Here is a 26,779-nt window from a genome sequence, read left to right as displayed (position 1 = left end):
AAAGCATGTAATTAGGAATAAGTGAGGTATATATACCACAATAAATATGAGGCTTTACTTATTATGGGTGAGATTTTTCAGATATGTGGACAACGCTGTAAACTTGTTCGAATATAAAAAGTGAGTTTAGGTGCTGTAAAGTTTTGTTTACAGGAGAAATTCCTTGTATGTTAGTACTGGAGGCAGTGGACTCAGGAAGAAACAGACTTTTGAGCCTAGATTTAACATTGTTTCACTAGATATGGATGATCTCAAATATAATTATAAATTTATAAGAGAAATAAAGGCTAAGGTTAATGAGTGATCTAGAACCACAGGGAGCAATCTTTCTGGTCCACATATGGAAAACTGGAGTTAAGAATGTTACTGTATTGGAGAAAGACTTGATTCTTTCTTTAAACCTCAAAAATTAAGTTAGCAGTTGAAAAGAATAATTATAATTAATTGTCATGAAAGTTCCTGTTGGGGGACTTCCCTGGTGATTCAGTGGTTAAGAGTCTGGGCTTCCACTGTAGAGGGTATGAGTTCAGTCTCTGGTCAGGGAACTAAGATCCTGCATGCTGCACAATTTGGTGGAAAAAAAACCATTTAATTTTAATAAAAATAAAGTTGCTGTTGGGAGTGTTTTCTTTGTACTTCCCTCACAAGAAAAAATGATTCCCAGTTATATGGAGGATTAGAGTGTAGACTATAGGATTTTTTTTTTTCTAAATGCTAGGAAAATAATTAATGCTTGGAAAGATTTATCGATGGCTGTGTGGAAGGGGGTTGGTGGAACAACTGAAGGTATTTTACCTCACAGTCTAGGGATGAACATTTAAAAGCTCTAATCTGTGTCCTCCAAACACTTACCTCTAAAATTTTCCCTGAACTAGCTTTTCCACTAATTTGTCTTGTTCATCCTACTTAAATCTTAATGCCATAGGTTCAGTTTATTGCCTCTAAATCCACCTATCCAAGCATGAATTCCTCTTCCTCTATTCTTGTGTCTCTTCCCTTTACTGTTTCTTGTCTTTGTTTCACTTTCTATATGAAGTTCTGGTACAAAGTGCAAATGTTACTAGCATTCATTACTTATTTTTCACCTTTTTCCACACTGAGGCAGAGTGTTTAATTTAGGTTCCATGTCTTTTCCCAGGCAAGGAATAGTTTGTCCTTGATCTTTTTTGGCCTCATACACATATACAATTCCTTTTCATAGAAAATATGTAAGATTCACAAGTTGTTATTAATTATATTCTTTTCTAGAAGAAAACTGGAAAGCCGAAGACTTTTTATTGAAATTCAAGGAACAGCAAGATAAGTATTCTAGATCAGTTATATTAATCAACCACAAAAAGCTGGTTAATGAGAACGGTAGTACATGTGAAAAGACATTTACTTTAAGTAAAAACTCTATTAATTCAAAAAAGCTACCTCCTGAATATGACACTCATGAAAAGATTTTAAAAAATGTTTCAGAATTAATCATCAGTAATCTAAGTCCTACAAGAAGGAGATTTAGTGAGTGTAATGGGTATGGGAAATCACTCCTCAATACTAAACCAGAGACAGCTCACTCTGGAGTCAAATCTCATAATCAACGTGGGAGGACCATCAATCATAATGAAACGATCACGCAGTATCATAAGATGGAAACACCAGCACAGTCATTTGAATATAATGACTGTGAGAAAGCCTTTTTTAAAAGAGGAGGCCCAATTACACATAGTAGAACTTATAGAAGGGGAAACACATCTGATTATAATAAAAGAAGAAGAACAACAAATATTGAAAGAAAGCATACATGCACTGAATGTGGGAAGTCCTTTTGCAGGAAATCAGTATTGATTCTGCATCAGGGAATTCACACAGAAGAAAAACCCTATCAATGTCATCAGTGTGGAAATTCATTTAGGAGGAAATCCTATCTCATTGATCATCAGAGAACTCACACAGGAGAGAAACCCTTTGTTTGTAATGAATGTGGTAAGTCTTTCCGCCTAAAGACAGCCCTCACTGATCATCAGCGAACACATACAGGGGAGAAATCATATGAATGTCCACAATGTAGGAATGCGTTTAGATTGAAATCACACCTCATTCGTCATCAGAGAACTCACACAGGAGAGAAACCATATGAGTGTAGCGACTGTGGGAAGTCTTTCCGCCAGAAGACAACACTCTCCCTACATCAGAGAATTCATACGGGAGAAAAACCCTATATTTGTAAAGAATGTGGAAAGTCCTTTCATCAGAAGGCAAACCTTACTGTACATCAAAGAACTCATACAGGGGAAAAACCCTATATTTGTAATGAATGTGGGAAATCCTTCTCCCAGAAGACAACGCTTGCTCTTCATGAGAAGACTCATAATGAAGAGAAACCTTATATTTGTAATGAATGTGGAAAATCCTTCCGCCAGAAGACAACCCTTGTGGCACATCAGAGAACACATACGGGGGAAAAATCCTATGAATGTCCTCACTGTGGGAAGGCTTTTAGAATGAAGTCATACCTCATTGATCATCACAGAACTCACACAGGAGAGAAACCCTATGAATGTAATGAATGTGGAAAATCCTTCAGTCAGAAGACAAATCTCAATTTACATCAGAGAATCCACACAGGAGAGAAACCTTATATTTGTAATGAATGTGGGAAGTCTTTTCGCCAGAAAGCAACCCTCACTGTACATCAGAAAATACATACAGGGCAGAAATCCTATGAATGCCCTCAGTGCGGGAAAGCCTTTAGCAGGAAATCATATCTCATTCATCATCAAAGAACTCATACAGGAGAGAAACCATACAAGTGTAGTGAATGTGGGAAGTGCTTCCGCCAGAAGACAAATCTCATTGTACATCAGAGAACTCACACAGGGGAGAAACCGTATATTTGTAATGAATGTGGTAAGTCCTTCAGTTATAAGAGAAATCTTATTGTCCATCAGAGAACTCACAAGGGAGAAAACATGGAAATGCAGTAATAAATGACGTGATTTCTTTGTGAAGCCTTTCTAAGTTATTGTAAAACTTTGTTTTTTTTAAAGCATGCTTAAACATATATATGAGGTAATTTTAATCACAAATGTAATAATAATTATTAACTTAATGTACTGTACCACATAAATATTTATCTATGTTTACTAGCATATGAAATGGGTGTGATCATTGATATTGAACTTTTTATCAGCAATGAAGCTAATATTCTAAGTTTTTTAGTTCTCCTGACTCAGTTTATTTTTTAAGTGCTTATATAGTACATGCAGAGGCAAGATACAAAATGCTTATAAGCATCAGCCTCCATAAGAGGAAGAAAATAATGAAATAAACTTCTTGCACTCTTCAGAATAAAATGTAGTTGTTACTACCCCCAAAGTTGACCACTTCCCAGTTTTTAACATGAAATAGTTTTCTTCTTCAAACTATATATGTATTTTGTTATTCATTATAAATTCTTTTGTGTTGTTTCACTCAGCATTTTAAAGATTCATACATTATTGCATGTGGCAGTAGTGTATTCATTTACATTCTGTATACTATTCCATTTTAAGAATATACTGCTATTTATCAATCCTCTTGATGGGTATTTGTATTTTTTTATAATTTTGTGTTGTAATAAAAACGTGGCTGTAAATATTCTTGTATATGTCTGTCTGTGGGGGTGTGTGTGTGTATGCTTGTATTTCTGTTGATTTTATACAAAGACTGAAATTACTCAATCCCAGGGTATGTATAAAGGGTTTTCAGTTATGGTTGATACTGCCAGAGATCTCTCAAACTTTTCTCAACATGGGATGATTCACTTTGGAGAGTATTATGATATACACAGTATATGTAATTCACAGTGTACTTTGAGTTACATTTTAGTGCTGCATGTTATATTTAGAAATCTTACCACCATATATGTCTTTTTAGCCTCCCCTCTTTATATTATGATTATTACATTTATTATATCTATATACATTGCAAGCCTCGTGAGACAGTGTTATACTCCTTGCTTTTTAGCACAGTAAATATTTATAAAAAGAAAAAAACAATTTTATTTTTTACTCTGCAATTTGCCATTTCTATAGCTCTTATTTTTGAAGTTTCAAGTTTTCCTTTGGTATTATTTTCCTTTCATCTAAAGAGTTTTGTTTAGCGCTTCTTTTACAGCAAACCTGCTGGTAGCAAATCCTCATTTTCTTTATCTAATATCTTCATTCTTGATCATTTTCACTGGATAAAGATTGGGGTTGACATTTCTTTCCTTAAAGCATTTTAAAAATGTTCCACTACCCTTGGGCCTTCATACTTTCAATGAGAGTTCTGTTATTCAAGGCATTGTTCTCCTATATGTAAAATGCATCTGTATTCTCTGGAAGCTTTTGGTTTGTTTTTTTTTTTCTTTGATTTTTAGCAGTTTGGTTATGATGTGTCTCAGCAATGGTTTCTTATAGTTTATCTTTTTTGTGATATGCTACATTTCTTGAATCTGTAAGTTTAAGGTCTTTTGCTAAACTTGGTAGGTTTTCAACCATTAATTCCTTATAAATATTTTTTTCTTCCTGGTACTTTCTTTTTTCCTTTCACAATCTCAGGGACACAAATGACAAACCCTTTGGTACTGTCCCTCAGATCCTAGAGGCTCTAATAAGTTTTGTTTTATTGTAAATCTTTCTCTATTAGATAATTTTTTATTGATCCAAGTTCAGGTTCACTAAATCTTTTCTCTGTTTTCTCCATTTTGTTCCTGAACCCATCAAATAGGTTTTAATTTTCATCATATTTTTTAGTTCTAAAATTTCCTTTTATACATCTGAAAATTATATAATAAAAAATTTTAATTAAAGTTCCTTAAAACAATTCTTTTTGGTTCTTTTTTTACAGCTTCTGTGTCTCTGCTTAGATTCACCTTTACTTGTTGAAACATGGTTCTAATAGCTGTTTAAAAGTCTTTGGAATTATAATGTGGATCATCTCAGTGTTGATATCTTTTCCTTTTTTTCTTTTCCATTGTGAGTTGTTAAAATTGTCGTATTCCATTGTATGCAGAATACATTTTTATTGTTTGCTAGACATTTTGAATAATTTGATTCTTTGAATCTATTGTAAATCCTGTGGGGGGCATAATTTTGGTTTGCTTATCTTAGTAGGTTGAATTCAGATTCAGTGTGTAAGTTCTAAAGTACTTTCTGTGCCCTGGGCTTCCAATGTCAGTTCAGTTTTCAAAGCATTTGCAGTGCCAGTGTGCTTTATCTTTCAAGTGCTTCACCCAGGACCCACTCTGAGACCTGGTTTATGGTCTACCTTCTAGTTCAGTTCTCAAGGCCTTTGGTGTGCTGCCTAGTGTCAGATCTACATGTGTGCACCCTCGACTTCATATACTTTAAGGGATCTCTAACTTGAGTTGCCTCCTCTCCCCTATCTTCCTAGAACTTTTTAGTTCCCAGAGGACCCCTTCCTGGCTCTAGTTACAGCAACAGGGCTTTATTTAGTCTTCTCATTCTGCTGTGTCCTTGCCACAACTCAGTTTTCCTCCAGGGCCAACCAGTGAGAGAATAAAAGAAGAAAAAAGCAATGGGATTTTCTCCATCTTCTTCACAACAGACTTCCACTAGTAAGATAGGATTGCCTTTCCTTGGGATTTAAGTACTTGCTGGAAGCTACTGGTATCATGGATTTCTTCCACTTCTCTGCCCCACAAAAATCCCTTCTGTCACTCTTCCAACTAGACATACCTTCTTATGGAGCTATCTCTAAGTTTGGCTTGGAATCTTGGGATTCAGGTTGTTTCAGTCCAAAGTTCTGCCTCTCAAGTGATGCTTTCTTCCATGTTTGGTTTTGTTTTGCTAACATTTTCCTTAGAATATTTTCATTCATATTCACAGATTAAGCTCATTTAGGTTTTTTGGAAGCTGTCTTAATCTAGTGTTTAGACTTCTAGGATGAACTTGTAAAATTCTTCTAGAGATTATCCTTAGGGTTTCTAATATTTAAGTATTGTTTTTAGAGAGAACTTGGACCAAATATTTATTTTTCTGCTATGTATATTGGACTATGCAGATTTCTACCTTATCTTGAATGAATTTGAATTCATTTAATTCATGTACACCTGTGGCTGATTAATGTCGATGTATGGCAAAAACCATGGAGGTAAAGTAATTAGCCTCCGATTAAAATAAATTAATAAAAAGGAGCAAAAAAAAAGAAAATATTTTCTTTAGTAGTATTATTTTTAAAATTTCCATAAATATATATATTACCTTATTAATGCTGTCATATTTCTTGTCTTTTCATAGATCAAATTTATAAGTCTAATTTAGATGGGTGTTTTTTTCCACACAAATTTAATAGGTTTTATTTCTTCTTTCACTGATTTCTAATTTTAACCATATAAATGATTTCATTCTGCAGTAGTTAGGTTAATTTGTTCTTTTTCTAGTTTCTTGTGTTTTGATTACATCATCAGTTTTATCAAGTGTCCACTATGTGACAGACACTGTTTCAGAACAATATCTCTCCCAAATTTTGTTAAAGAGTGTTAGTGTTCTTGTAAGATGGCTTTCCTAGGACAGGTCAAGTGTGGAAAAAGAAACCAGATAATTGACCAGAATTAAGACCTGAGGCTTCCCTGGTGCCTCAGCAGTAAAGAATCCACCTGCCAATGCAGGAGATGTGGGTTCGATCCCTGGGTCAGAGAGATCCCCTCGAGAAGGAAATGGCAACCTACAACCTACTCCAGTATTCTTGTCTAAGAAATCCCACGGACAGAGGAGCCTGGTGGGCTATAGTCCATGAGGTCACAAAGAGTCAGACATGACAGCAACTAAACATCAACAGCAAGATGACTTTGGTCACCTCTTAAAGGTTTTGATATGTAGTAATGCATTATCACTCATCTGAGTGGTATCCTATTTTCGTTCTGATTTTCTCTGTGAATCAAACAAATATGAATTTCCAAGAGGAGGTTAGAATCACTTCATAAGTTACTTTCTAATTGTAAGAATAAAAAAAGGCCCTCTAAAATGGAGAGAGTTGTCAGTCACCACCTTAACCATATGTTCAAATTTAGCCTCATGATTTCAATCCTTACCTTGATATATGACAATACTAAATACATCATTTAGGAAATATTCTGCAAAATTGTTTGATTCAAACTTAATCTTTTCTCTACCCTTAACAAATTGCTGACCAGGAAGTTTTGCAGAAACCAACGCCTGTGGCCAGTTATTTGTCATGTAAAGAATATTGAAACACTCTGGTCCACAATGTTTGGGTAACAAAAGATGTATTAATATGTCTCTGGTCAATAATGTGTTAATTTTCAATATAGATGGCAGAATAAATTAAATGACAACATTAGGAGACATGCACAACAATCCAAAATATGGACCATCCTGCAAGGTGACATGGACTCTAAGAAGAAAACTCATGAAGAAAAATAAAAGTGAAGAACTAAACTAGACTAAAAGAGATAGATCACTAAATGCAATTTTTGAGCCTAGAGTTTACTTTAGATTTTTTTTTTTTAAAGTAGGGACTTCCCTAGTAGTCCAGTGGTTATGACTCTGTGCTTCCAATGCAGGGAGCGTGGGTTTGATCCATTTATATTCCATATGACACACAGTATGACCAAAAATAAAATAACAATAATAAAATAATTTTTTAGAAAACAAAAGTAACTATTAAAGTCAATCTTGGGACAACTGGGAAGATCTGAACATGTGTCACATGATATATTTTAGAAGATGTGGTTATAGTAGCATTATGTTGAAAATTACTTATAGGAAGATAACCCAGATATGATAAACTGTTAGCTTTTAAACTAGGTGGAGGGTAGGATGGTAAATACATGTCCATTGTACTTTTTAAACTTTCCTGTATGTTTGAAAATTTTCATAATGGCAACTTGGAAGGTTTACTAATGGACAGTTTTCTCTTAGTTATCCTTTTGATCATTTCTAATAAATTCTGGGTTGTGAGCAGAGAGTGTAGATTACAGGGTATCTCTTATTAGCAGTTTATTAATAGCAAACTGCTTCATATCCTTTTCTACTTCAGCAATTAGCTATATTCTCAGTATATATTTACAGCCACTAATTCCAGAGTGTTTATTCCAGGATTAGTTTCCTGATGCAGCTCATCAAGAATGAAGTTGTCTCACATGTTCTCTGTATTACAGGACTTTATTCAAAGTCAGTCATCTAAAGTTGAATAGGAGGATGGAGGTAATTGGAGGCTTTTCTAAGATCGTTACCAACACAGTGTCTTTCTCTAAGAATTCACTAATGGTAATGCTCTTGCCTATCTGATGAACAGTAGCTAATATTTGTTAAATAATCTTAACAAAGATTTACAGGTCCTCATAAAAACTCAATTAGATCAGTATTATCACTGTTTTACAACTGAGGCACAGAGCTAATAAGTATATTGCTGCATATCTTGATGATGTGATAGACTAGGTATGGGCTGTGACTAAAGGCTTTCTTTCAGTTCCACAACTGGTAGATTAAGAGATTATACAAATTTACGGACATCCAACAGGAGTTGAGTGGTTTTGATCTCAGGTGGCCTTGGCCTGCAGCAACTTGAAGCAGGATCTCACTTCCCTAGCCAGAGGTTGACGTCAGGAAGAGGCAGCGAGAGTCCTCTGAGTCCTAGCCACTAGACCACGAGGGCCAGTGACAAGGCCCTGGCTTGTCCGGTTTGTGGAAATGAATGTCAACAAAGAGATGGAAAGTAGGAGGAAATGGAATTACTAGGAGGAAAGAAAAGTACATGTGAATAAATGCACACAGGTGGGCCCAGAGAGAGTGTCATGCTTTCATGGTAGCTTAAATTCCTTATATGGAGCATTTCTTCTGGGTTTCCTCTGGTCAGTCATCTTGCTGGCTCTGAGTCTATATTTAATATAACTGGGGGTCCTCTCCTGTGTGCATGCATATCCCTTAGCTCAGATGGATTCCAGTGCAGAGGCCTCTGGGATGACTGACATCACCTACTACTGGTGGCACCTCCTGCCATTTTGGACTCTGAGGAGCCTTTCTGCATATGTGTAGTGGGAAGGTCTCCTTGACCTCAAGAATGAGAAATAATATGTTCTCTTTATCTTTTATATGGGCGGGCCTCACCTCCTCTTCACTTCTGCCATTATTTCTACCTTGGAATATCTCCACAGGGGACAGACTCCAGCTGCTCAGCCTGGGGCCTATCTACTGTCTCAGTTTTGGAAGTATTTTATATGTTCATTAGATTAAGATACCTGGCAAGAAATCTTTTACATTGTAAGAATGGCAAAAAAAATTCCCAAACATTCCCCCTAATATTAATATTCTGTTAAGAGCTGAGTGAAAGAAAAAGCACTTTTTTATCAACACTACAAGGTTATGAATTCTCAGATGTTCATAGAGACATGAATATTGGGCCTTCCGGCATGTCTTACATTTTTAGAGTCTTAACATTATTAAATCTCTGATGTTCAATAAAGTGTGAAAAGCATCCCCAAATTCCTTAAATTCACAGGGTTTCTACTAATGTACATTCACTAATGTTCATTCTATCGAAAGCCATCCCATATCATCCCATACATTCATATTTTTGGTTTCTCACCATTATGAATTATCTAATGATCTGTAAGAATTGAATGAACTTCAAAGGCCCTTCTGTGTATCTTAAATTCACAGGTTCTCTTTAGTGTTCAGTTTTTGATGTTGATTGTGTTGAACTCCATCTGTAGGTCTTTCCACATTCCTTATATTCATAGGGTTTCTCACCAATATGAATTCTTTGATGCTTAGTAAGATATGCCCTCTGCCTAAAGGCCTTCCTACATTCTTAACATTCATAGGGTTTCTCATTGGTATGAATGCTATGTTGAGCTTTAAGGTGTGAATTAAATCTTAAGTTTTTTTTTCCCATATTCCTTACCTTCATAAGATTTCTCATCTGTATGAATTTATTGATGATGACCAAGTTGTGCACATGATCTTAAAGATTTTCACATTTCTTACATTCCTTTCATCAGTATGATGCATCAATGTGCATTCCTTTCATCAGTATGAATTTTCTGGTATACTCTGAAGTATCTGGAAGAGTTGAAGGTCTTTCCACAGATCTGACATTCATAGAACTTCTTCCCAGAATGAATATTCTTTTGTACTTTAAGGTCTTTACCTAACTAAAAGCTTTCCCACATTTTTTACATATATAGGATTTCACTCCACTATGAATTTTTATATGTTGAGTGAGTTGATGTATTCAAAATGCCTTCCCATATTCTTTACATTCATAGGGTTTCTCCCCGAATGAATATTTTTGTGTACTCTAAGGTCACTGCCAAAACTAAAAGCCTTTCCAGATTCTAGACATACAAACAGTTTCACTCCATTATGAACTTTCAAATGTCAAGCTGGTTGTTCACAAATTCTAAAGGCCTTCCCATATACCTTAGATGCATAAGGCTTCTCACCAGTATGAATTTTTCTCACATTTCATTCGATCTGAGCCATAAATAAAGGTCTTCCCACATTCTTTACATTCATAAATGTTTCTCTACTAGGAATTCTGTGATCTGTGATGTAGGGTGAGAGATGTATCTTTTCTGTGAATATTTTCATATATGATTTTCATTTGGCTAAAATATTCATTTTGAAGTTCTTGTTTCTCAGTCTTGACTTTACTCTGCCAGCTATTTTTAATGATGGAATGAATTCTCAAGGTCAAGCATTTCACTTTTTTATCTTCCATTTAGATAAATTTATTTCAGAAATGTTTTCTTCTGGAGATAATCTCTTTGTATCATACCTGGTCTCCAAACTTGGAAAAATAAAGCAAGAAAACTAACAAATATTGTTTTCCTGTACTAGGAGGTGGGGGTGGGGGGACAGCAGAGATAAGTGATAAACTGAAAATAAAGTACATTAGAAATGAATTTTTATAAAATTATGCAATTTGAAGAAGGCAAAGAGAATAATGAAAGCATATTTTGTGAGATCTGTAACAATGAAAATAAATTAAGTCATTGATTCTAAAATTTGAATGTTCAATTAAATCAACTCAGGAACCTGTTGCAAGTATTCATTTCAGAGACCAACCCAGACCAAGTGAATCAGAATCTGTAAGGGTAAGTTAGCAATATCAGTTCAGTCTCTGAATCGTATCCAACTCTTTGCAACCCCATGGACAGCAGCACGCCAGACTTCCTTGTCTACCAACTCCCAGAGCTTGCTTAAACTCATGTCCATCGAATTGGTGATGCCATCCAACCATCTCATCCTCTGTCGTCCCCTTCTCCTCCTACCTTCAGTCTTTCCCAGCATCAGAGTCTTTTCTAATGAGTCAGTTCTTCACATCACGTGGCCAAAGTATTGGAGCTTCAGCTTCAGCATCAGTCTTTCCAATGAATATTCAGGACCGACTTCCTTTAGGATTGACTGGTTTGATCTTGCAGCCCAAGAGACTCTCAAGTCTTCTCCAACATCACAGTTCAAAAACATCAATTCTTTGGTGCTCAGCTTTCTTCATGGTCCCATTCTCACATCCATACGTGACTACTGGAAAAACCATAGCTTTGACTAGACAGACCTTTGTCAGCAAAGTAATGTCTCTGCTTTTTAATATGCTGTCTAGGTTGGTTATAGCTTTTCTTCCAAGAAGAAGCGTCTTTTAGTTTCATGGCTGAAGTCACCATCTACAGTGATTTTGGAGACCAAGAAAATAAAGTCTGTCCTTGTATCCATTGTTTCCCCATTTATTTGCCATGAAGTGATCATGGACTGAATGCCACAATCTTAGTTTAAGGATAAGTCTCAGTCATCTGTATATTTTTAACCACTACCTCAGATGTATCAAAGTCAGATCAATGCTTGACAGTCACTGTTTTGTTTGCTTGTTTTGAGTTTTTTGACCACACTGTGCAGCTTATGGGATCTCAGTTCCCCAAACATGGATTTAACCTGGGCCACTTCAGTGAAACCCCAGAAGTCTAACCATTAGGGTACCAGGGAACTCCGTGAGATTATCTACTTACACCTTTTTCCCCCAGTGGTTTCTTACTGTACTTAGAACATTGTATGACCTCTTAAAAATGGAAAATAATGCCCTTTGTATAAGAATTTCCATGACAAAGTTAGAAGGAAAATAATTTTGTATTTAGAAGGCCATATTTTGCAAAACAGAGAAGTGGAGTCTAAGCAGAATAGTGACATCTCTTTGCTGACAGCAAATGAATATCCAACATCCAATCAAGAGTTACAGACATTTGGGACTTCCCTGGTAGTCCAGTGGCTAAGACTCTGCACTCCCAATGCAGGGGGGCTGGGTTTGATTGCTGGTCAGGGAACTAGATCCCATATTGCTTCAACTAAGACCTGGAGCAGTCAAATAAATAAATAAATTTGAAACAAGAGTTAATAGATATTTGAAGAGGCAGAAAAACATTAGTTCATAGAAACAGACGCAGAAATGACAGAGAAGAGAAACAGCAAAGATGTTTAAAAGAATCATTATAAATAAGATCCAGTGTATAGGAAAACATGGACATGGTGAGAGAAATTTAAGATTTAAAAACACACACACCCTCAAATGGACTTTCTAGAGATGAAACTGCAACATCTGAAGTGTATGAAATTAACAACAGATTAGACATGAGAGTAGAAAAAGTCTAGAATACACAACAAAAGAAAGTATCCAAAACAAAGCTCAAACGGGAAAAAGAAAACAAAAAACAGTGACACAGCAGTAATGACCTCTGGAATAACACCAGGAGGTCCAACATACCTGTTTTTGTTGTTCAGTCGCTAAGTCATGTCCGACTCTGCAACCCGATGGACTACAACACGCCAGGCCTCCCTGTCCCTCACTATCTCTTGGAATTTGGCCAACTGCATGCCCATTGAGTCAGTGATGCTATCTAAACATCCTGCCCCTTCATGGATCATTGCCTTGTCATGGCATAGGGGCTTGCGTAACTCAGTGGAGCTGTGAGCCATGCTGTGCAGAGCCACCCAAGACAGACAGGTCATAGTGAAGAGTTCTGACAAAATGTGGCCCACTGGAGCAGGGAATGGCAAACCACTCCAGTATTCTTGCCACGAGAATCCCATAAACAGCATAAAAAGGCAAACATATATATTATTGGAGTTATAAACTACATGAAGCAAAGTCAGACAAAAATGAAAAATCTCTAATTATAGCTGGAAATTTCAACACTCCTCTTTCATTTATAGGACAAGTAGACACAAAAATAAAGACGTGACCTGCTGTTTATATCAACTTTACATTTATAGGACACTTCATTCAACCACAGCAGGATATGTTTTCTTTTCAACTGCATATAAGATATTCATCACAATAGACCATAAAATAAGTCCCTGTAAATTTAAAGGGCTTAAAATATAGTATTTGACCACAATGGAATTCAGCTAGAAATCAAACACAAAAATACTTGGAAAAATTTGCAAAATAATATTTAAATACCATATGTCTAAAGAATCCATAAGTCAAGAAGAAATCATGAAGAAAATATAAAACTTTTAACATGATAAAATACAGCATACTGAAATTTGTGAGTGACAGTTGAATAGAACTACACAGAAGGGAGGGAAATTCTACTTTCAAAATCAATGTTCTAAGTATTAAAAAGTATCAGTTAAACCCAAAGCAAAATTAAGTAGAGTGGAAATTAAGGAAAGAGAAAATTAGAAATATAGAGAAAATCAATTAAAGTTTAATTGATTCTATGAAAAAAAATAAAATTTACAAACCTCTATCAGAGGCAATCAACAGAAAAGAGAACACAAAAGTTCCCAATATCAGAAATTAAAATGTGGACATCAAAATTTCAAAAAAACAACCTAACTTTACACCTAAAGGAACTACAAAAAGAACAAATGAAAAGGTAGGTGAAGGAAAGTTATCACAAAGATCAGCTCAGAAATAAAATACACACAATACAAAAGATGAATGAAACTAAGAGCTGATTCTTTGAAAAGATAAAATGAATAAACCTTCAGCCAGACTCATCAAGGGAAAAAGGGAGCCCAAATCAATAAAATCAGAAATAAAAGTTACCACTGACACCACAAAAATACAAACAAAATGCAAACAAATATGCCAATAAAATGAACAACCTAGAAGAAATGGACAAATTCCTAGAAATGAATACTATCCCAAGACTGTACCAGGAAGAAATAAGAAATATGAACAGGCCAATTAACAGTATTGAAATTGAAGAAGTTATTTAAAAAGCAAAAAACTCCCAACAAACAAAGGTCCAGAACCAGATGGCTTCACAGGTATATTCTAACAAACATTTAGAGGGCAGTTAACACCTATCCTTCACAAGCTATTCCCCCAAAATTTGCAGAGTCAAAAATGCCCCAGACTCCAGGGCGGTTCAGCCTGTAGAAGTGCTCATGCACAGCCAGGTGTAGCCTGTTGAATGATGATGCCATAGCCAGAGAGAGGCCTGCAAAAGCCAGGGAGGAAACTAGGAATGTCAAGCCTGTGTGTGCTGAGTACCCGACTTTCGTTCCAGGTAGGAATGCTGATGTCAACCCTGGATGTGACCTGGATGAGGTCTGTAGTCCAGGGTTGTGAGCAGGATGGGTTTTTATCCCTGGGAAAACCCTAGGGTGTGAAACTGGACCTAGCACACAACTAGTGGTGTAGTGTGTTTGTGTTTAAGTGTGTAGGGGCGGTTCTCTGTGCCTGACCTGATGTGTCTGACCTTGAGCTACTCTGTGCAACGATTGTGGCAGTGGATGGAGGCATGTTGCCCTGTAGTGTTTACTCTGGTGTGTCTATTTTTTTGGATTAGGTGTGAGTTGTGTTTGCACTTTATGTGACTGGAGAAGTAACAAGAAGTGGTTTGTGGGTATTTTCTGACTATGAAATTACTTATATGAGGTAGAGAATGATGTGGTGCCATAGGCTTGTGGTTTTGTTGGCTGAATGAGCTAGTAGGTAACTGTGAATATATCAATTATTATAGATGTGTTGGTATTTATATGATGGTTATGGAACACTTGTGGTTCTCTTGTGTATCTGTTGCATGCTGCTACTGCTGCTAAGTCGCTTCAGTCGTGTCCAACTCTATGCGACCCCGTAGACGGCAGCCCACCCGGCTCTCCCGTCCCTGGGATTCTCCAGGCAAGAATACTGGAGTGGGTTGCCATTTCCTTCTCCTATCCATGAAAGTGAAAAGTGAAAGTGAAGTCGTGTCCGACTCCTAGCAATCCCGTGGACTGCAGCCTACCAGGCTCCTCCATCCATGGGACCTTCCCGGCAAGAGTACTGGAGTGGGTTGCATGGTAGCAGACTATTGAGCAACTCATAAAATGTACCTGGCTGTGACTAGCTGGGTATCTGATTTGTTGTTTAGTTGTTGTCATGTCTGACCAGGGTTTGAACCCATGTCTTCTGTTTGGAAGGCAGATTCTTTACCACTGAGCCACCTGGGAAGCCTGCGAATCTGATATTGGCTTTTATTTGAGCCTACAGAATTGTGATCAGCAATTAGGTAAGTAAAATAATTATAGATGTAAGAATTGAAAAGGAGGTGGTAAGACTATTGTAATTTCCAAATGATAGCACTGTATAGCCAGAAACTCCATATCAACTAATAACAAATACAGTAAATTGAATAAGATGCCCCACATTGCTTGCAAACTACCACTGTGAATACACCTGTGTGTTCTCTTTCTGCTCCTGGATGAAATCTTGGGGGTTCCTAGGTGGCACTAATGGTAAAGGATCTGCCTGCCAATGCAGGAGACTCAGGAGACACCGGTTCGATCCCTGGGTCAGGGAAGATCCCCTAGAGTAGGAAGTGGCAACCCACTCCACTATTCTTGCCTGGAAAATTCCATGGACAGAGGAGCCTGGAGGGCTACAATCCATGGGGTCACAAAGAGTCAGACACAACTGAGTACGGATGAAATCTTGGCAGGTTGAATAACTTCTTCAGTCACTGTAAGATAAATCTGAGATCACTCTCAGTAAGTATAATCATTTTTGTTAATTAAAATATTCCTTGGAAGAAGTCACTACTTCATAGTTCTTCTAAATCAAAAACTTTCCACCTTCTGCAACTGGGAAAGAATAAAAAATTAGTTTATTTTCTGATATACCAGTCTGTTATTTGACTCCTTTACTTTATCCCTCTCTGTAGGTGGTCTCTGGCTCACCTGGAATTGAACCAGGGGAAGAGAAAAATAAGGAGCAAGAAAAATCTCACTTCATTGGGATTGCAGTAATCTAACTAAAGTTATATCTTGCCTGGTGGCATTCAAAGATAGCTTTTAAAAATCTCTTTGTTTTCCAATAGTTTAATGAGAAATTTCAAACATACAGCCAACTTGAGAGAGTTTTACACTGAACATATGCTCACCACCTATATCCTATCCTTCACATTTTATTACACTAGCTTTGTCGTATATCTGTCCATTTCTCTATGCACCCATTAATCCATCTAATTATTATATGCACTTCACAGTGAACTGTAGACATCAGTACAGTATCTCCTAAATGCTTTAGCAAGCATATTAATGAGTTCAATCTTTGCTGTTTCAATGTACCTACAGGAAAAAAGCAGAAATTTTTGAGTGTACTTTCTTGGTTTTGACCAATGTGTATATGTAATCCAAACTTTCATCAAGATACAGAAGTTTACTATCTCCTTAAGAATTGCCTTCATGTCTCAGATGTCATAAAAACTCACACCCAGCCATCCAGAGGCAAATACCGTTCTTTTTTAGAGGGGGACGGCTGGTTAATTTTGCCTCTTTAGAGTTTCATATAAATGAAATCACACAAAATATACTTGTTTGTGTAAGTGTTCTTTCAATGAGCATGTTTTTTAGATTTTATATATATATATATAAAATATTGTTGGAGCTATCAGAAATTCATCCTTTTATCACTGGGTAGTGTTTTATTGTATTACTAACCTATGGGCTTCCCTGGTGGCTCAGACGGTAAAGAATCCGCCTGCAATGCAGGAGACTTGGGTTCGATCCCTGGGTTGAGAAGATCTCCTGGAGGAGGGCATGGCAACCGACTCCAGTATTCTTGCCTGGAGAATCCCATGGACAGAGGAGCCTAACAAGCTATATAGTCCATGGGGTTGCAAAGAATCGGACATGACTGAGCAACTAAGCACAGCACACAACCTATGGTTTGTCAGTTCTCAGAAAGATGTATACTTGGGTTGTTTTGGCTAAAAACTTCAGTAGCATTCTTTTACAAGTCTGTGATTATGATTTTCATTCATGTATGCTAAGTCGCTACAGTGTGTCCAACTCTTTTGTGACCCCATGGACCCCTGGCTACATCCCACTAGGCTCCTCTGTCCATGAGACTCTCTAGGCAAGAGTGAGTTGCCATGCTCTCCCCACGTCTCTTACATCTTCTGCACTGGCAGGCAGATTCTTTACCACTTAGAGACACCTGGGAAGCCCCTGGTTTTCAGACTTTTGGGTAAAGAGCCAGGAGTGGCATTGTTGAGTCATAAAATGATGTATATTTAGTTTTATAAGAAACTTTCCAGATCTTCCTCCATTTTACAGCCACACCAACAATATCTGAGAGTACCAGTTCTACAAAAATCCAATTTTAGGAGTTATTAGCCTTTTAAATTTTAACCATTCTGGTATGTGTGCAGTGGCATTTTAGTGGTTTTAATTTGCATCTGCCTGCTAATTAATGATGTTGCATTCTCTTTCATAAGATTTTTGGCTGTTTGCATATTTTTACAAAATATACAAATCTTTTGACTTTTATTGGATTTTTAAAAATTATTGAGTTGTAGAGTTCTTTATGTATCCTCTTTACCAGTCCTTTGTCATGTATCAATATATGTTTTGTGAATATTTTCTCCTAGTCTGTTCCTTGCCTATTTTCCTAAAGCTGTCTTTTGGTGACAAGTTTTTAATTTTGATGAACTCTTTATCACTTTTAACCTATAATGTTTTTTGTCTTCTGTGACCTAAGAAACATTTGCCTGTCCCTAAATCATAAAACTCTTATGTTTGCCAATAATCACTCTTTGGTTTTGGCATTTATATTTAAGTATATGACCAAACTTGTTTTCATTTTTTTTTGGTTTGACAGATAAAGTAAATAATCAAATATCTCTGCAAAAAGATAGTTTTCCTTCTAATCTATATGCCTTTTGTTTTTGTTTTATTACAATGGCTAAGACCTCTAATATAATTGCTCAACGTAAGTGATGACAGTGGGCATTGTTGCCTTGCTCCCAATCTTAAAAGGAAATTATTCAATATTTTACCATTAAGCATGATGTCAAGAGTGTATTTGTTTTGGTGGGGGTGGTCTGACGAAACAGTTTGAAGACGCTGTCTTCTATACCTAGATTCCTAGTTCAGTGGGAAAAAAAGTACTGATACAAGTGGATTTAAACCTTGTCGGATGCTTTGTTTAAAAATATGTTTATTTGGCTGCTCTAGCTGTCAGCTGGTGCACTCAGGATCTTTGATCTTCATTGCACTGTGTGGATCTTTAGCTTCAGCTTGTGAACTCTTAGTTGCAGCATGTGGGTTCTAGTTCCCTGACCACAGATTGAACCCAGGCCCCCTGCACTGGGAGTGTGGAATCGTAGCCACTGGACCACCAGGGAGGTCCCTCTTTCATAATTTCAATGTCATTTTTTTTTTGCAAACCTTATCAAGCTGTTATGATTAATTCATTTGGTACTCTGCCAGATCCATCTTGCTAATTATAGTTGCTGAGTCCAATTGCTTTGTTTTATTGGCCTCTGTTCACTTAGAAAGGGATTGGAATAAATAGCCTTTAGCTTCCTAATTTATCTCTAAAGATGCACTATTACAATAATGGTTTGAAAACTAACGGTTAATTCCTATGTAAATTTCTATTTTCCATCTGTAAAAAAATTAATAAATAAAAATGATTAACTACTAGCTAGTAAATTGTTTCCTCAACTGTAAAATGGACATAAGTAAACTTGATGTGAATTTTGACATATTATAGAAGACTCAATTACTGGTAACCTATGATTTCTGAGAGAAAAAAGGCAGAGAGGACTAAGAAAGGCTCTATGGAAGAGTGATAGCTGATCTCGGGCTTTGATGAATACATTTTGATAGCTGGTAACTGAGAATTATAATGGGTGGACATTCCAAAAACAGGAAAAGGCATGAGAAACATTGCTAACGTGGAAAACAGCAAAGCAAGTCCTGGGAATATTAAGCAATCTATGTTCAGTTGACATATAACATATATGCTCTAAGTTAGTGATAGATTAAACTTGAAAAGTAGAAAGTGAACAAAATATGAAAGACCTTGAATAATACAGTAAGTTCAGACTGTTCAGGAACTGAAGAATGACAGACATTTATTCTTCATGCAACAATGAGATAACCAAAATTATCATTCAGATTTTTCTGGGAGATATAAATAGGGACTGCATGTTTATCCAAACACCACATTCTGCATCACTCCATGATCTCAAAGAATTTGCTCTTTGGCAATCTCCTTACTGGATTATGTATCAGACTGGCATTTCCCAATTCACTCAGCAACCCAGGCAACCATTTAACTGTTCCCATTAAATGAAGTTAGGGAGAATAAAAACTGGTTCTTGTTGGGACTTCCCTGGTGGCGCAGAGGTGAAGAATCTGCCTCACAATGCAGGGGATGTAGGTTTGATCCCTGGTCAGGGAACTAAGATCCAATTGCATGACATAGAGCAACCAAGGCTGCGTGCATGATGCCATAAAGATCCGATGTGCTGCCACTAAGACCTGATGCAGCCAGATACATTGTGTTTTTAGTGATTCTGGTTACATGTGAAACAGATGGATGTCTGCAAAGGGTAGATGACAGCCCTACTTTTCGGCCGTCAGTGCAACCACTGGTCAAACGTCCTAACCCGCTCTCTGCTCTACTTCTGTGCTTATATTTCATTTTGCCCTTGGAAATGCCAGATGTGTCACGAACACTGCAAATGTGTTAAACCCCAACTCTAAAGGTTCTGCCTCCATTTTTTGCCTTAATTTAACCATGCTTTTTCCAAGGATTTCTCTTCCTTTCTAGGCCTCTAGAGTTGATGTTGCATATTTCCCATGCTTCACATCCATGGAGCCCAGAGAAAGGGTGGGTGCTATTTTTTATTACCTACCTACACATTTGTATCCCTCATTTTTTAAAATTTATTTAATTGTAGGCTACTTTACAGTATTGTAGTGGGTTTTGCCATACATTGACATAAATCAGCCATGGATGTACATGTGTTCCCCATCCTGAACCCCCCTCCCACCTCCATCCCCATCCCATCCCCCTGGGTCATCCCAGTGCAGCAGCTCTGAGCATCCTGTCTCATGCATTGAACCTGGACTGGTGGACTGTTTCACATATGATAATATACATGGTTCTATGCTATTCTCTCAGATCATCCCACCCTTGCCTTCTCCCACAGAGTCCAATAGACTGTTCTATACATCTGTGTCTCTTTTGCTGTCTCACATATAGGGTTATCATTACCATCTTTCCAAATCCCATATATATGTGTAAGTATACTGTATTGGTGTTTTTCTGACTTACTTCATTCTATATAATAGGCTTCAGTTTCATCCACCTCATTAGGACTGATTCAAATGTATTCTTTTTAATGGCTGAGGAATTTTCATATATTAATAAGTCTTTCAGTGTGAGACCTATGTCATATGCTTATATCCCTTCCTGTACTTCAAACTACTGTAACCTGTTGAAAACTCATTTTGGGAATATAGTTTTGAAAAACTCTTATGGATCTAAGCTTTTTTTTTAAAAAAAACAACTTGCATTTCAGCTAGACTTACTCTAACTCGTGCTGGTAGTTTTAGGACATATGTATCTAAGACCATTTTCACAGAAACTGTTTCAACCAGGTTTACTGGTTTCCAGGTTGTGGGTTAGAGTATGCCTCTCCAAAAGATATGGTGTTTTTTAATTAAAAAATGTTTATTTTGGCTGCACTGGGTCATTGTTGATGCACACAGGCTTTTCTCTTTGCAGCTTTTCTTTAGTTCTCTAGTGGTGCGTGGGGCTTGTTTTGTTGAGGAGCACGGGCTCAGTAGTTGTGGCACATGGGCTTAGTTGCCCTGCAGTGTGGGATCTTCCTGGGCAAGGGAAAGCACCTGTGTCCTCTATGTTGGCAGATGGATTCCCAACCACTGGACCACCAGGGAAGCCCCTGAAAAGATATGTTTAAGTCCTGACCCCAGTAGTTATGAATGAGACTTTATTTGGAAACAGGAACAGGGTTTTTGCAGATATCATCAAGCTAAGCTGGGATCACACTGGATGAGGGTGGGCTCTCCATCTAGTAACTCCTGTCATATAGAGAGGAGACAAAGGGCATAGGATCATGGGAAGACTGGCGTGATGCAACTACAAGTCAAGGAATGCCTGGGGCTACAAAAGCTGTATGAGGTAGGGATTCTTCCCTAGGACCCTCAGAGGGAGCAGGGTGCTGATCACACCTGTGGGTTTTGGACTTTCTAGCCTCCATAACTGTGAGAGAAGAGCAAAACACCAGACTTGGTGGCTTATCAAAATACTTGGTGGCCTAAGTTTTGTGGTGTTTTGCTATGGGAGATCTAGGAAATAAACACAGTCCTCAGTCACTGAAAATTTCAACAGCAGTTTTTGAATTTTCTCTCTAGTTCCATTTTGGTTACCTGCATGGAAAACTTACCCAGTTGGCTGGTCCACCTCTTCTGTCATATACTGTTGCAATGGTAGAGAACAATGAAAGAACATATATCATGTGTATTATAAACTTAAGTTGAAAAGGGAAAGTATGTCTTTTTCATTTACGCAGTCAGATTTGAAAGCTTAAATTCTACCAAACTTACTACAGTAGGACTCCAGCTAGGCCAAGCAGGAATTCTACAAGGAATGCAGTATGTGGACTTCCATTGTTCACTTTTATTACACAGCACACCTACACTTCTTGAAAGAGAAAAGGTGAAGGGAAAAAACCCCAAACCATCCATAATCCCAGCTCTTCAGGATTATCACTCTGACATTTGCTAGCCATTCTCCTTCATATTTTATTCTGAATTTGTACAAAAAGTGTATTTGTTTAGAAATGGTTACTTTACACCTTGTTTTGTTAGCTTCCCTATCACACTGTAGAAGATGATGTATTTTTATTGCACGTAAAAACACCCGAAGGGCAGTGGAGAAGGTGACCTGAGGGTAATGAAATGTGCCATGTGCTTTCCCATCCCACTCTATTCATGCTTTTGGCACTCTCCAGAGTTAGAGGACAGATTCCTACTTGAAAGTACTTCAGGTAAAAGGATTCTCAAAAGCCTTCCAGCTTACACTTAACACTACAAGAAGGCCAGGCCTGAATGGTTATCCGTAATTGATGGGTGAGGAAATAATTCCTAGAGTAGAAAGAGCCAGATCTAGGCCATGACAGTTTGGGCCATCCCCCATCCCTTTAGCCATTCGATCATAAGGGATTTAAAAAATAACAGAAATGATTATTTCTCTCGAATTGACTTTGCTAATAGTTTTAAAATACCGGGTGAATGTGTCAGTTTCTCTGTAGTTCTTTATTAATAATCTCAGGCTATATTATTCAGCAAAATACAAAACTAGAATTTTATCTTCTTGGTGAACTGTTTATCATTCTCTGGCGACTTTATCTCGTCATGTTTTCCTTAAAGACCATTTTGTCTGGAATTCAAATACAACAGCTTTCTTTTGGATAGTGGTTTGCTGATTTAGTCGCAAAGTCGTGTCCCACTCTTGCGAGCCCATGGACTGTAGCCTGAAGGCTTCTCTGTCCATGGGATTCTCCAGGCAAGAATATTGGAGTTGGTTGCCATTTCCCATGTGCCTAATATATCTTTTTCTGTATTTCTCACTTTTCTGTCCTTATCTTTTTAGACTTCCCTTGCAAATAGCCTATAGCTGCTTTTAAAAAGGAATCCTACTTCATGATCCTTAATTTTAACTGAAAAGTTGAGCCTTTTACATTTACTGGATTGTTTCTTAGATTTATTTCCACTCTTCATTATGTGGTTTCTACTTACCTTCCATTTTGGTTTTGTTGTTTCCTCCTCACATTCCTGCCTTCCTTTGGATTGGGTTTTGTGTGTGTGTGTGTTTTCCTTACTCCCATTATCTTCCTCTAGTTTTTCCTCTCCCCCTGCCACCCATGCTTCCCTTTCTTAGTGGCTACCCTGGTTGTTTTCAGCATGTACACTTAAACATCTAGCATCTTCCTGAAATATAAGGATCTTACAGTGCTTTAACCCAATAACTCAGTCACAAGTTTGTCTCTCAAAATCTGAGTTCTTTTAACTCCACAAAGTAGACTATATCATGGTTTTCAGTCACTGTTCCTTAATAAAAACATTTATATTAAACATCGTGTAAATGTTTAACCTTCAGTGTATTTTAGTTTGGTCTCCGGTGTTTTCTCCTGTTTTAGACATTTTCTACAAGATTCTATTTTCTAAGATTCCTGGTGCAGCATTGCTAGGAACTCCCTGGCTGCCTATGCTAATTAATTAACTCTACCAGCTAAAGCAGACGTGCACTGGAGTTCACTCCTCCAACCATCTGCACTTAAATCTCATTATATAGGACTTTTATAGGGCTTTCCTGGTGGCTCAGATGGTCGAGAAGGAAACAGCAACTCACTCCAATTCTTGCCTGAATTCCACAGACAGAGGAGCTTGGTGGGTGACAGTCCATAATGTCGCAGAAGAGTTGGACACAACTGAGCGACCAGCACTTTCTTACAGAATTTTCATTCAATAATACACACTCAAAATTCCCATTCATGTGGCAGGATATCTGAATAAATGTCTCTCCTGATCTTCTAAGGGTAGAAAAATAATTAGAGAAAAGCCATCCCCAGGGCATGCAGTGCAAACTGGACATATCTTAGGAATGTCTGAAATGAGGGGTGACTGTTGAGGGAAAAGGAATTTTTACTGAAATATTCCAGAGCATTAAGACAGTTTATTGGGGACCTATAAGCATGCTTCAGTTATTCAGTATGACAGACTTCCTTTGATCTCAAATCTTGCACATTCCCTCCTCTTTCATTCTAACCAGTTTCATCTGATATTCCACTGAGAAAATACAGTTAACCAAACAGGAACTCCTTTTATTCTCCCTACCACCAAATTCTCAGATCTGCTTGCTTTGATACCTGTATTCTCTTCCCTCCTGTTCAGAGAAAGTACCACTTAGTGAGTCATCTGTGTAACAACTCATCTTCTCCCGTCTTCTCAAATACTTCCGTCCCGAAGTTACCTTCCAGTTTACAAATATACTGTACCCAGTTTTAATAACAAACCAAAACCAAAGAACCAAACTCCCTTTACCTCACATTTGCCTCACACTAACCAACCTCTGGGCTTCCAGTGAAACATTTAAAGGGTCTACACGTGACCCTTTAAGAGATAGGTCTCTTCCTATCTTTTCCTTTACCCTTTAACTCTAGGAATGATAAACATCTGTTAAGCACTCTAGGGATGACAAACATCTGTTAAGCACTTATGTGCTGAATACTTAAAAATGTGAATTATTACTTACTCCTTACAACTTTATGAGATGATATACAGATAAGGCAGCTGAGGTACAAATGTTACAAAACTTGCAGAAAGCCTCAAAAATAGTGGCAGTAACAGTTTTTAAACCTGGTAACAGATCCAAGTTCTTATCAGTCTACCTTATGCTAAACCAATCTGATTTATGACCCCCCACAATCCACTAAAAAGGTTTTTGAACAGGTTTACAGTGGCCTGTATACTGCCAAGTTTTAAGGACACTGGCTCATTTAATTTGTGGTAAAATCAACAGAATGATCATCTCTATCTACTTGGCTTCTAAGACACCACACTCTAGATAGGCTTATAGTACCTCATTAGCAAAGGAGATCAGCTGATTTTCTTTCCTCTGACTTAGGAGAGTACTAAGGCTCAAATCTAGCTTTCTTGCTTCCTCTAAATACTATACTTTACCTCAAGGATCTTATCCTATCACCTGTCATTAATACTGTTTGAAGGCTTCTGGTGCAAAACTTAAAAGTTGCTCTGATTCCCACTTATTGTCAAACAAGCTATACAGATCTAACATACCTCAAATTCTTGATTCTGTTCCCTCCTAAACTGCTTCTCCATGGCCCCTAACTTAATCAGCTAGCCTTACACATTAAAAGTTGGCACAGTATTTGATGTCTTCCTGTTATCATGCACCTCATAAGTCAACTCATTTCCAAATAAAAACCAGAACTATCCATTTCCACCCATCTCAAATGTTAACATGTCTTAAACTTTTATCACCTTGCTTTAGTGATTACTCAAGCCTCTTAAATGGCCACTCTGACTCTATACTCCTGCTCCCATTTCAACCCACTCTTCACAAAGCATCAAATGGTCTTATCAAAATATCAATTACACTGCCGTACTTAAGTCTTCTTTGGCAGATTCTCATGGCACTTAAGAACAAATCAAGTCTTTGACACAATAGCCTATGACTTTCACATCATATGCTCCATACCTGTATCTTCAACTACATCCTACACCACCTTCCCCCAACCCCACCCAGCACACACAAAAGCACTGGTAAGACCTTAAAAGGATAGCAGTATGTTGTTTTGATATTCATTATATATCTAATGACCAGCATGTAAGAGGTAGTAAGCGAATATTTGCCAAAGTCTGCAAAAGCCATCTCTCCCATCTATTACACTGAAATAATCACAAGAAGCCAGAAAATAGACATAACACACCAAGTTCGTCACTTGCCTCTCATTTTTTCTAGATATAAAATGGGGAACTAATATGCATTCTTTCTACTACCCAGTGGAGCTGTTCTGAAGATAAAATGGTTTAGACTGTAAGTTCTCATAGTGTGGTCTGTGGCACAGCAGCCCCTGCATCACCTGGGAACTGGTTGGAAATACAAATTCTAAGCCCCCATCAACACTGATTTCCTGAATCAGGAACTCTGGAAATGGGACCCAACAATAAGCCCTCATTAAGCCCAATTAGAGATTCTAGTGTACACTAAAGTTTAAAATTTTACATGAAAACACTGTAAAAAATAGAACTAAACACCAGGTTATTACTGACTTGTATGACAAAATCACCTTTGCTGTTCACCAATGGTACACTGTAAAATTACAAAGTGGGGTTTTTCATAAAATAGTTTGTGTTGGCCCAGTATTTTAAAACAGAACACCTTAAATGTGAACTACATATGCAGTATCTAAGCAAGAAAAGCAGAGATAGTATTGCTTAAACAGACATAACTAAGGAATACCTCAAACAGTAGATGAAAGGTTGTAACTGAAAATTAGGATAATTTATTTTGTTGGGTTTGGGGAGAGATGTTTTATGGTGCCTCACATGGTTTGGGTATAAGGGAACTACTAATATGTTTGTGGGCAAAGTGGGATTAACCATAATTTATCTTACACATCTTGACTAACAATGATTCAGGTTCCCAACAAACTACTTTATTAGGATGGAGTAAGATAGATGTTCAGGTCATCTGCCTCCTGACATGTTAAATAAAATGACAATTGTGATTTTCAGATTTGACTTCCCTCTTTGGATCAACACTGCCAAGCTGGGTGGGAGTGGGGGATATCCTACGCCACAGTCAACAGATACATTAATGTATTCTCTTAGTTTTGTCTTAGCGTTTCAGGCTTTATTTACTGACTCCAAAGCTGCAAAAACAGAGCCGAGTTAAGACCTAAATGAAGCATGAGATTAAGAAAATGCCTTATGACTAAAATCTTTATGGGGAATGT

General features: G+C 37.3%; 1 protein-coding gene across 2 annotated transcripts in view; it reads left to right on the top strand.

Moving 5' to 3' along the window:
* The window catches only part of LOC138095964 (zinc finger protein 567), a 97,725-nt gene that overhangs the window by 20,973 nt on the left and 49,973 nt on the right, over positions 1–26,779 (top strand). Inside the window, exons 5-6 of one of the 2 annotated variants that reach the window (XM_068991963.1) lie at positions 1,249–1,710; positions 1,924–2,965. In XM_068991963.1, the coding sequence (XP_068848064.1) occupies positions 1,249–1,710; positions 1,924–2,965 (1,504 nt within the window). Of the gene's footprint in view, positions 1–1,248; positions 3,594–26,779 lie in introns of those variants that run through there. The other variant, XM_068991964.1, reaches the window with a different exon arrangement.

This window comes from Capricornis sumatraensis, chromosome 20, assembly GCF_032405125.1.
Source record: "Capricornis sumatraensis isolate serow.1 chromosome 20, serow.2, whole genome shotgun sequence".
NCBI lineage: Eukaryota > Metazoa > Chordata > Mammalia > Artiodactyla > Bovidae > Capricornis > Capricornis sumatraensis.
The sequence above is the reverse complement of the archived record's forward strand: the minus strand, read 5'-3'. Positions and strand labels throughout refer to the sequence as shown.